The sequence below is a fragment of the Mchenga conophoros genome, linkage group LG15 (genome assembly GCF_057382185.1).
Source record: "Mchenga conophoros isolate Kocher_MC1m ecotype Shallow Benthic linkage group LG15, M_conophoros_male_GT1.1, whole genome shotgun sequence".
Taxonomy (NCBI): domain Eukaryota; kingdom Metazoa; phylum Chordata; class Actinopteri; order Cichliformes; family Cichlidae; genus Mchenga; species Mchenga conophoros.
Genome location: NC_140540.1, coordinates 22,654,356 through 22,666,953, shown reverse-complemented (window position 1 = coordinate 22,666,953; position 12,598 = coordinate 22,654,356). Strand labels below are relative to the sequence as shown.

The following is a 12,598-nucleotide window of genomic DNA, read 5'->3' as shown; positions in this document are numbered from 1 at the left end:
CAGATCAGCATCCTGATGTGGCACACCTGTGAGGTGGGATGGATTATCTCAATATAGCAGATGTGCCCACTACCACACATTTGGACTGATTTGTGACCACTGTTTGGGAGGGCTGGTTATATTGTGTATCTGGAATGAATTTTAGGTCTCTACGTCCATCCCATGGGGAATGGGAGAATGGGAGCAGTAACAAAGGTGTTGCGTTTATATTTTTGTTGAGTGTATGAAGAAGAATATTGTGAAAATGTATATTGTATTTTAAGTTTTTCTACATGCATAGAGCACTACAGTGTGTAGCATCAACCATTAATCCATTAATTAAGGTGTTTTTTTCCTTTATTTATTTATTTTTTAATTTTAAAAAAGGGCTACTATTGGCTTTGGGATTAGTGCAAAAAACAAAACAAGGGAACTTGAAGCAGCAGGGTTAATACTCTCACAGCACTCTGTCACTCTATATACTGAACTAAGCAATCTTGCATTCGAGTTGTGTGATTGGTTGAACCATGAGTTAGGGACAAAAGAAAAAAATCACAATATGCACTAATACTGAGTTCTTTCATCACTGCATCAGTCGGTTTTGATGTTTGCAGATGACACTGATCTGCATTGAACGTCAGGAGCAGGTGGAATAAAGCCTGGAGAGGTGGAGGTATGCTCTGGAGAGAAGAGCAGCAAAAGTCAATAGAAGCCACACAGAATACATGTGTGCAAAAAAGGAGGCAGCTGTAAGACGCAAGGAGTGGAGGTAGTGCAGGTGACGTTTTAATAAGGAACAGACAAGCACTGGAGAGGTGAAGGAGAGTCCAGGGAGGGTGGAGTGGGTGGAGACAAGTATTGGGAGTGATTTGTGAGAGAAGGATAGAGGTAGAAGTGAAAGGGAGGGTTTACAAGATGGTAAGATTAGAAATAAGCATTTTTTTTAATGGAACAACTGAAGAATAACAACACACATTAGACTGGATGAGACCAACCAGATGTTGGCAGGACAGGAGTGGAAGGGCGTAGTTGGTTTGGCCCCTGTTCAAAAGTAACAGCAGAATATCCTTAAAAATTGGTCACTACTAAGGTGGGTGCACATGGTGATTCTTAACTTTTAATCAGTCTAATGCTTCAGACAATCACACCATCTTTTCGTCACTTGATCAATATAATGTCAATCAATCATGTAAAAACAGACTACGCTGTATGGAACTTCTGCCATCAGAGTTCAGCGAAGACAAATTTGCACAATAAGGGCAAAGCTGGCAAAAACGATTCAATGGCCACCTCAACAATTTAATAAAACCTTTTCTTCAATCATTTGCTAACATGTATATTTTTTTAAACAAAACAGTGCATTAGCAGTGGTGCTTTTGTAAAGTGTCAGGAAGTACCAGCGCTAACTCTGTTAGACACAGTGCCATTGTGTTCATCATTTAAAGAGAGAATCCTCTGTGAAATAATGAATTCAATGAATAATGTACTACATACAGAAATAATTTCTGTCTGGTCCAGATCTGATCAACATCTTGCCCTGAGACGCTTGACATTCCTCCACCAGAGAGAGAGAATGAGAGAGGCACACAGTGAGGCAGTGTCCTTCAGTATTCAAAGAACCAACAGATTGTTTCCTCTCATGTTTGGATTTCTGAAGGCAGAAATTCCATAAAGACCCCCTGCCAACCTGCCCGAGGACACGGCACACTCCAACCATGCTGCTTCAAAGGCTCTCCAAAAGCTCTCTCAGTGTGTATGTGTGTGTCCATGTGTGGGATCCCGCAAGAAATACCAGTTTTCTTGTGCGTGCATATAGATGAGGGTGTGATTCTGCATATAAGCATTTCTCTGTGTGTGCACAGAGTACAGGAGTATCCTTCCTTGTACAGGAAGTAGTCATGCTAGGTAAACAGGAGTGCAGGCTAATCCAGTGAGGAGTGGGAATTCTGCATTAGCATTTGAATAGTACTCAGCAGCACGAGCATTGCTGACAAAAGACACATCCTCTGTCCTGGCATACACTCACACACAAATGCTTGACATGTACTAAAAAAATTAATGTTTTTTAGCAGCCACAGACAAGTAGCTTAAAGGTTCCTTCTGATTAAAAAATGGCAACCTGCTGATTGTTTTCAAATGTTGGAGGTGTGTAAATGTTACCTGCCTGTTACCTGGCGGAAGGGCATGTGATCAGACACACAGTATCGGGGTTCAAGAGTGGTATGTTGGTCATGTGTCCATCCGCCAGGCAACATAGTGCTGTACAAGTAGCGCGAAAAACAAACTTCAAATTAACGCTACGCGTTCAGCGGGAGTCGTGGATGACGAGCGGCGATAAACTTGCGAAAAGCAAGTTATGCTCAACTCCACCATTGGATTCTGACAGCGTGGAAAAGTGTGAAAACATCCATGATCAAGGGCTGGACTGCTGCATTATGGAGAGGAGGACACCGCCATGGCCCTTCAGAGGGTGTTCGACTCTGACACTGACAACGAGGATTTCTTTGGTTTTGCAAGTGACAACGAATGAAAGAAGCTGAGAATGGATGACGTAGCCATCCTGAGCCTGTTCGTATCCGACACTGGAGGAGAGGACTTTGGTGGTTTTAGTGCGCAGGAAGAAGAGAAAGATGGTGGTGAATGACTTGACTTTTCTTCTTGTTAAAGCCGTGTCACTGCACCTGAGCCTAAAAGGTAGTCTGAATCTATTTTTCTGGTGTGCTGTAGGTTATTGTTATGTACTACATTTGTTACTCATTTATGAAGCACAGTACATGTTTCGTACTTGTAATTACCGCTACTTGTACACAGAGATGGGCGTAATCTGATTACTTTTTCGAGTAACGAGTAAAGTAAGGGATTACTATTGCAAAAATGGTAATTAGATTACCGTTACTTTCCCGTAGGAACGCTGCGTTACTGCGTTACTAAAACCGTGATTTTTTGCGAGAATGTCTCACGACAGTGACGTAAGCGAGTGCGCCGTTAGTGACAACAGCTGTGTGCAGATCAACAATGGATAATATATCGAGTGCGGGAGAGAGTATGAGCGTGCAGCGTTTAAAGCGTGGAAGTACTGACCTTACTTTGAGTTTGATTCCATAAAAAGTGACAAAAACATTAGCGTCCGTTGTGCGTGGGAAGAAAACTTCTTTTTAAAGCGAAAAAATCCCTAAACTTCCAAGCAAGTACCGAGTGCGCAACGACGTAATGGGAGACTCACAGAGAAAGTCGCGGATTCTTCAAGTGTTTTACTTGCATCTATTTGAAAGAGTGAGTGTAAACACAAAAAATATTTTATTTTATGTGCTGGAATGTGCACAAAATAGGTTTAAATGTTAAACTAATTTATTCAACTCAGAGAATGTTGCATATAATTAAATTTTTGCTTGATGCATAAAGTTAAAAGATTAAAACTGATAAAACAAGTTAAAAAAAAGAGATTTTTCCATTTGATTACATTTTGTATGATGGATTATGTAGAAAAAGTAGAATTGGGCTGAAAGATCTATCGCTTTATCACCTCTTCAGGTTGTAAATCATGTTTTTAAAAAGTAACTAAGTAATTAATTACTTTTGAAAATAAGTAATCAGTAAAGTAACGGGATTACTTTTTTGGGGAAGTAATCAGTAATTAGTTACTGATTACTTTTTTCAAGTAACTTGACCAACACTGCTTGTACATATACCTAAAAAGTTATGCAAATATGTACCCATAACTTGTTTTTCAAAATATTAATAAAAGGGGTGTGTCTCCAAACAGCCATCTCTTTCCTGACAATTCCCTTTGTGCATATTCTCTTACATATGATGAGTCAACATTGAAACACCTGCGGCTTTTGGTCAGGTGCGGCTAATGTATGTAAAAAACAGGATTTTCCCCTGATTTTAGCTTGTGCAGCTAATATTCAGGTGCGCTTTGTAGTCCGGGAAATACGGTATTTACAGTGTAATTAGGTCAACAACAAGGATAGGACCCTATGTAAGCGGTACATGATTGCATGCATGTTTCATTACCACAGGAACATACATGTTTGTTTAGAAATCTTGCTTGTTCAATTTCCGAAGTGCAACTAGGATTAAGATTTTTTTCATAAACAGAAAGGATAAAGTTCCAGAAGTGTGACGTATTGTCCACCTCCTATGGCCTTTCAAGAATTCGTGAGATTAGCTTGCATTTATACAGCACGAACCTTGTTTTTTTTGTGTCGTAATTCCTGCCCCACAAACATTCCTGCTTCTGCAGTGGAATTCGCGATAAACCAGAAACGATCAGGGTGGAGTTTGTAGTTCTGAATGCCAAACACACGCCTTGAGACTGCATTCATTCACACAAAAACAAGCACTGTTTGCCAACATTGAAACAGCTACAAGCAAATTTAGACTAATTCAAACGAGTGTAAAAAAAGAACAAAAATAAAGGAAAATTATTATATTAACTAAGCATTCGGTCAACAACAACAAAAAAGATGTGCAAAGACTTAGATGGCAATAAGTCAAACATAAAGCTACAGTCACAAAAAAGAGAGAAACAGTGATTGGAGACCACGCCACAACCAAAATTACTGCGATCATGTGTAATAAACTAAAAATCTCACTGCATTTGAAATGTTTGCTTTGAAGTTGGGCTCCAGGTCTGTGACGACTTGCAGACAGTTACTGTCTGCAATAAGGTGGAGTCAGACTGCCATCAGTCTCAGGCTGGATGGGAACGAATTGTCAATTAAATGCCATCTCTTTGTTGCAATATAACAATTATTTGTGATATGTCATCAGTAATGACAAATCTGTTGCCAAACCCAGAAATTCATAATAACTACTTACATTTAGAGTCTATAGCCAGAGCTCAGAGATTAGAAATTGTTGTACTTTTCAGCAAAGACTAAGTGAGATTGATTGGAACATGTTGGCAATCTGTATTAATGAATCAGCAGTTATTTGCAAACCTTTGCCAGTCTGTCTGAGAATGATTGCAGGCAGTTCTAGTTGGACCGTGAATATCTGAAGACAAGTTGCCTTCCATTGTATTACCTGTGCAATTATGTTGCAAACAAAATTAGTCACCATGAGGTTTATAAGTAATTATATTCTCAATGTCTGTGCAACCAACATATCGCTGCAATTACTTAAATTCAGTCACTAAATGTGAAGAAGTATTCAATGTAATCACTGAGTACTCACCAACTGTTCCCAGTTGTGAGGAGGTGACTCTCTTATTTTTATTCTAATGTGACAGCAAACGTGCACACACTCATTTCTCAGTCACACAGTCTGCACAGTCAAATTTCACATGCACATTGACAGCTTGCATGAACTCAGGGGTGTGGATGTGGATAGACAAGATCATTTTGCATGCACAAACAGAAAGAATATTTTAAGTTTAATGGGACAGCTAGCAGAGTGTATCATCAAATATTGCACAAAAGGATTTTACACTGAATTAGGAATTTAAAACTAAGAAGTTTCTGTTGAGCAAAATTCCTCAGACAAGTTTCCTGTTTTTTATAGATACATTTGGTTTGATTCCAAATGTTTTTCTCTCTAATTAAGACTGTATCACTTCTCTAGCGCTCCTGTTTAAACTTGCATTTGGAGAATACACCACGGCACTAGAAAGAGCCAAATATATTCTTCTTTTCTTATGATACAAGCAGACTGTGTGCATGGTAATGATGATACCAGGCAAATCTGTACCTACAGATTTACACTGGGTGTGAAAAACTGTAGGATTAAGTTGGCAAGTCTGTATCTGGCTGGGTATTAGCCGAGGTGCATTTCAGCATGTGTGTCCTGACTTGAAAATGATACATTCATTTTCACACACACACACACACACACACACACACACACACACACACACACACACACACACACACACACACACACACAAGACACACACACACACACACACACACACACACACACACACTGTTCTGCTGAATGAACAGCGATTCTCTCATTAGCTTGTAGGCTCACAGCTTACCGAACAAGTCCACACAAGACAAGACAAGACACTCTTTTTTTCCTCTTCTTTTGATAGGCTAAAGTGGTTGCAGCTGTTTCTATCCCTCCAACTGAAGTAGTTTAATTACATTTCAGATTTCAGATTTGAGGCATTTAGCTGAGAATCTTAGCCAGGTCAACATACAATGAGAGCAACAGCAGATTAAGCTTCATTGCATGAATTATCAGCAGTTTGAAAACACCTCCCTATTCACACAAAATTAAGGCACGCCTCAAAATTAAGACGATTCATATTGTTCCCGACTTTACATTATTGTTAATGAGGGGGCATTTACAATAATGTAACGTTCTACATAAATTATTGGCCGTCCTTCTTCATGAGCTAGTTGTGCACAAACACATGATTTGCCACTTCAGTCACTCCAACTCTGAAGGTCAATGCAGAGGCACATCACCTGACCATCATCACCCATCTGCCCAGCTGTTCCCCAGGTGTCCCTAGATAGTCCATCCATCATCTCACAGGGTGAGACAGTTTGTCTTTCAAATCTGACAGCAGTCGGCTTATACTTTCATCCTCTATATGGTGCAATGTAACACAGTTTTTGGGTATACACACACATTGTGACTGACATACGACTCTGTATTCTTAAAATAAAAAAAGTCTAATCCACACACCATCTGTGCAAACTTTATTTACAGCGTACTTCAGCTGAACCAAATCCACCTACAAGAGCAAAAGAAGGAAAGAGCTGCTGTAACTGTATCTCCAGTATATGCATTTCAAACCCCTTCGAAGCACAGCCAAATGCAACGTAATAACAGTTTGTTTTTTAACAGCAGCAGCTTCACTCTTATTGCTTGTGTGCAAAGGTTTCATAAGCATGCTACTTAATAACACGTCTCCAACATATTTACAGTTTAGACTGAAAAGTCTCAAATATGTTTCTTGTAGGTGTCTCGCATAATTTCGTTTTTTTAATCCTACTGCTAGGGCAGGGGAGGAAACAAGCCACCGCACCGCTGAGACATCCAAGGAGTATTATGCTCCCCTCTCAACAGGTAAGAAAATCACATTAGCACACTACATCAGAATTCTTTAACAGATAGCGAGGCGGCGGTCTCCTTCGATGGATATACAATAAAGCGCCTGTAACCCACTTCTTGCTGTCTCATGTGGCGATTTTTGTAGAACATAACATAGAGGATGAAATTTACAGCTGAGATTTCAATCAGCGCTATAAAACTGCGGACTCTATATATGTAGTGCGCTATATATCAAATGGACATTTGAACACATCTCTAGTATCTTATAAGAGATGAGTTTCCCAGATCATCTGATGAACCACTCCAACTTTTTAAGCCCCAAGGAGTGAGATATACATACTTTGCTCCAAATTGTATACTCTGACTTCAGTGCACACCCTTTGCTAGCACTGTGGTTTTGCTTTCCTGATCTTTTTAGTATTCTATCAAACAAATGTTGAAATCTACAGTCACGGTAGAGTGACAAGGTGAGTAAGACTGTCACGAATGATGACTTATCTTCCTGCTTTTGACTCAGTCTGCGAACCTTTCTGCCCACGCAGACAGAGCATGCTACTCTATAATAGTCAATACGTGCACACAGTCAAGCACACGCACCTGCTGTTCAAACCTCCTGTTTAAGAAGGGCACCCAATCAAAATAAAGTTGGATTAAAGGGAGAAAGATGGAGTTAAAACAGCTCTTTTTCAGACAGAGAATACCTACAGCTGTAGGCCTCCATTGAAAAGCTGGTTGCAGGTTTCAGAGAAGCCTAAAGCTTGATTTATCCTACGTCGTAACTTTCATAGTAACTGGAAACTCCTTTTATTCCTACACAACAACTTTCCACAGTATTCGAGTTATTGCGTTGTGCTTCAACCCGCATTATGTTTCTTGGGAGGTGCACACCAGGTAGAAGGTTGCAGTGTAGGGTTAAAATAGGGTTCCGGTTATGGCATAAGTTACGACATAGAGCTGACGCAGAAGTGTAAGTCTATTCTGTATATATAGGATGATGTGAAGAATGGAATTCCTGTGAAGCAGCTTTTACACTAGCTCTAAATTCACTGCACTGTAACAGATCACACATACACTCACAAAAATAAACGCACACTGCAGGTGGTCTAACTGCAACGTGGGTTTCTGCTGTTTACTCAGAACTTTCTGAAAGCCTTCATTCAGTGCTTAGTGTGCACTTTAGCAACAAGCAAACATTAACAAGGGTCTCGGGGAGGTCAGAGGTCTGTACGCTGGTGTTGAAGAACAAATAATGTGATTCGAGTACATGCATATTAATTTCAGAAAAGCACAAAGAACACAACAGCTTATGAGAGATCTTTCCTACTTCATATGCAGAATTTATTTTTTGTATTTTTTGCAGTTTCTATAAACACATGTTCCTTTGACACAGACTGCTGAGTCCCAGCGTGTGGTGGAGATGCTGAATATGTAGCAGTCCTCACACAGAAATGCCCTGCACATACACACTGGAGTGGTACTTCCATCTAAAAATCTTGCATCTTGGATCCTTATTCATTAGATTTATTCAGGTAAAGTACATTGAAGCGGATGCATTTTACCTGTTGTGCCTCACAACAAAACAAATTCCTGACCCAGAACACTCTTTACAAAGGTCAGCTACAATTTATCTTAAGCATAGATAATCTTTTCTTGATAAATTCATACAGTATCCCTGCTAATTATGTGGTTTATACCATGTATGACAATCTCACCATATTCTTACGGACATTCGGTCGATCGGGGCTCAAGAGTTGGGAGTTCGTCTTGTAATCGGAAGGTTGCCGGTTCGAGCCCCGGCTCCGACAGTCTCGGTCGTTGTGTCCTTGGGCAAGACACTTCACCCATTGCCTACTGATGGTGGTCAGAGGGCCTGGTGGCGCCAGTGTCCGGCATCCTCGTCTCTGTTAGTGCGCCCCAGGGTGGCTGTGGCTACAATGTAGCTGCCATCACCAGTGTGTGAATGTGTGTGTGAATGGGTGGATGACTGGATGTCCTGTAAAGCGCTTTGGGGTCCATAGGGACTAAGTAAAGCGCTATACAAATACAGGCCATTTACCATTCAGTTGGGCTGTTACACAATTCCTACATGGTGTGCATGTGTGCGCTGGCAGCTCTGTTTAACAAGGTAAGAGAGACAGGATCAATACGTTTATACCCCCAGCTACAGTGAACATGTTGCGGGTCTCTTGCATAACAGACGTCCTGCAGTGAACACAGGGCATGGGTATCAAGCTGGGTCGAAAATGAACCCAATTATCTTCAAAGGAACCACTGCAATTTGATAACTGAATTAAACAATGATAAGAGCTCTGATAGTGGATACTGAGCGTGCAACACTTCATTAAAAAAAGGAATGAAATTTAAAATGACAAACTGAGTATTACCTCACAATTTACTGAGTTGCTCTGATAGGAATACTGTAGGATTAGAAAACTGATTTTTCACTGATAATAAATCTACTGAAAAATAAAAGTTTTTAACTTGCAACACAGAAGACAACATTTAGTTTACTCTGGGAGTCAAGTCAAGAAAAGCAATCAGAAGAAAGTTGGGATCTTTGGTGGCATTTGCTCTCATCTCACCTTTGAGATGTTTTAGTCTTGTTTTTAGTCCACTGCATGGCCAAAGTATTTTACAGGTCAAGAATTCACCAATACATTAAGAGAAAGTGCAACGATTGAAAGAGCTCATTAGTGATGTTTAGGTCCACCGGAGGTAATTACAAAGAGTAAACACTTTCCCCCCATCATTAAACTTCACTAGACTTTTTTTTCTGACAATTTGGTTGCTTTACTTAAGATTAATGTCAAAAAGGACTTTCTCATATTGGAGCAATTCTTTACAACTTTTTTTTCCGTTTCCATGTCTGTTTCAGAAACTCCTTCACTCGGGATTTGGGTTCATGATGCTGCTAAAACTAGTGCGACTGCCCCGAGCTCCGCAGACGTCCCGCTTAAGTCCGCCACGCGTACACAGCAGGTCATATTTTTACTTCACCTGGTTGTAGGTTGTCTCTCCTGCTACTCCGCCTCCCCCTGCTACCGCTCCTGGACTGAGCTCCGGCAACCTCCTCCGGCTCAACACCAGCAGGTAAACCAGCGCTCCCAGCCACACCAGCACCGCCACGGCCACCGCCAGCCTCCGACAGAGTCGCTTCATTTTCCGGTCAGGAGGAACCGGCGGCGCCCGCAGCCCGGCTGCTGTCAGAAGTCCATTTCACAGAAGCGAGAAAAGAAGTGAAAGAAGCGGACTCGGAGCCAGCCTCCACTCACTGACACGGCAGCAGCGTGCCTGGTCCCGCTCACTGTAAAGCACCGACTACACGCTCGCTCGCCCTCACTCTCGCTCCTTCAACTCACAGAAGCGCGAGCGCTTCTCTGACACGCCTGACAGCCGTAAGCGCGTGCGCTGGTGTGCGCGAGCATGTTATTGTGTGTGTGTGTGTGTGTGTGTGTGTGTGTGTGTGTGTGTGTGTGTGTGTGTGTGTGTGTGTGTGTGTGTGTGTGTGTGTGTTTCGCTGAGGGAGTCCTGGACCCTCCTGAAGGTTTGACTGGGAGAGCATGGAGCTCCACCTGGCGACACCCGCAACTACTCCACTAAGGAGGAGCCCGAAACAAAATAACAAGGAGGAAGAAGAGAGAAGAAAACAAAGGGAGAATGATCAGTTAGGTCAGCATGACAGGCATTGACTGGGGAAAGATGTAGGCATGCATCTACTTGTTTCCTTGCTCTGATAGATTATTGTTTATCTGTTGCATACTTTTGGATTTTGCAGTTTCTGCTCAGCCAAGTTATCCAAGTTTGAGTTTATCGATAATAACCAATGTGGAAAACTGGCAGATTATCATAAATTAAAATAAGTTAGTTGCAGTTTCTGAAAAGTGTGAAGAATAGGAAACTAATATGAAGTACTGCTTAAAGGTACTTTTTGTAATTAACCTTGACAGAATGTAATTAAAACCTTCACCATCAGGGGGCAGAGTCTTACCACGTTTATAAAGCTGCTTTCAACTAATCCCAAATGCCTGATTTAGACTTCTTCAGTTAATCTTTTTAGAGTCTGACATGTAACTTATGTAAGTGGCCGACATTGTTGCTAGAATTTATACTTGCGTTATACGGTCATTTCCGTGTGTTTGTGCCCCGGTGTTTTGTATGTGGTACCAGCTGATAGAAAAATAAAATGTTGGCGTGGTTGGATTTTATTGGGTGTATACATATTTGTCCCTCAAGTTTTTCTACTTTGTTGTACATTCCCCCAAATCTATTCCATTACTGATTATTTCTCCTTATACTGCGGTGACAATTGTTATTCTCGCAATGATTCAAAAACTGGAGGGACTTTTTTTTTTTGCTTGTTAGGTAAAATGTGTAAACCATTACACTAAAATTTCCCAAACTGGCAACAAGGATATGAGGAAGTGGCATGAGGACTGATGCATTCATCAAAATGAGAATCCTTCCCTCTGACCAATGCCAATTAAATATGACGTTCAACAACACAGCATCACACATTGTTTATGAATGTTTTTGTTATAGTCCAAGTCCAAGAAGTTATGGCCACTTTTAATTAAATTCATTACATGCTGTAATGTTGTAAGACGTCATGCCTATTTTTAATAGCACCCTGAAACAGTGAAGGTAAGTGCAGTAAGTTTGATGAACTTAAATAAAAGAAACAACCTATGAGTAAAAAAAGACAAGTTCTTTAAAGAGCCCTTCTCCCACCAAGGTCTATGCATCCTTTATACACTGAACGTAAAAATACTTCTGCAAAGAATCTATCTGTCCATCCTTGATGATAATGCCTCTAGCAAGCCTCCTCTGTCATCCGGGACAGAGGAAGCTTGCCATTATTTTCGATATCCTTCAAACATGAAGCGGTGAGATTGGTTTACAAATCACAGATAGGAGGATGAAGGACAAAAGAGACAAGGGTCACTGACAGGAGGACGTTTCAGTTATGAAATGAGAAAAGTTCTTAGTTTAGTTTCCATAGACAGTACAAAGGCTAGAATTTGTCACTTTGACCTTTATCTAATGTTTAGTGATGTCTTGTTATGAAGCCTTGAATTCAGTATTTTCACAGCAGGAGACTTGGTATTTTGAAACAAGAGAGATGGACTGTGAAACTGAGAACACCACACACCCTGAATAATCATCCATTCTGACTCTAATGATGACCATAATTCATAGACTGAACTTTATGTTTTATTCATTCTGACCTGAAACTGGTGATTGAGCCAGTACATTCATTATGAAAGTGTTTACTGCAGTGAGCAAAGCAGACAAGAGACATTTTAGACTTGTATACAGCTGGGAGTCCTTCTGGAACCAGTGGCATCTCCCCCTGCTGGTTATTAGAAAGAATGCAGGTTTGGATCACTTCCATGGTGGCTTCACTTATTTATACTTTCTGTATTAGCTGTCCATTGCTGTCACAAGAAGCAGGAAAATTGTTTATTTGATCTGGAATGGATATGGGACAGTGAAGGTACTGGGTTTGGCTCCGAATGCTCTATTGACTCACCCCACCCTCTTTTGGTAGAAATTGATATTACACAAAAGTACGACCTGGCCCAAGTTCAACTTCAGCTAATATTTCTTA

At 40.8% G+C, this 12,598-nt stretch overlaps 1 protein-coding gene across 1 annotated transcript in view; it reads right to left on the bottom strand.

The window, feature by feature from the left end:
• Positions 1-10,480, bottom strand: part of galnt14 (UDP-N-acetyl-alpha-D-galactosamine:polypeptide N-acetylgalactosaminyltransferase 14 (GalNAc-T14)) — a 233,650-nt gene extending 223,170 nt beyond the window's left edge. Inside the window, exon 1 of the mRNA XM_085248120.1 lies at positions 9,988-10,480. Coding sequence (XP_085104246.1) covers positions 9,988-10,149 — 162 coding nt within the window. The 5' untranslated portion in view covers positions 10,150-10,480. The remainder of the gene's footprint in view (positions 1-9,987) is intronic.
• Between the last annotated feature and the right edge of the window lie 2,118 nt (positions 10,481-12,598).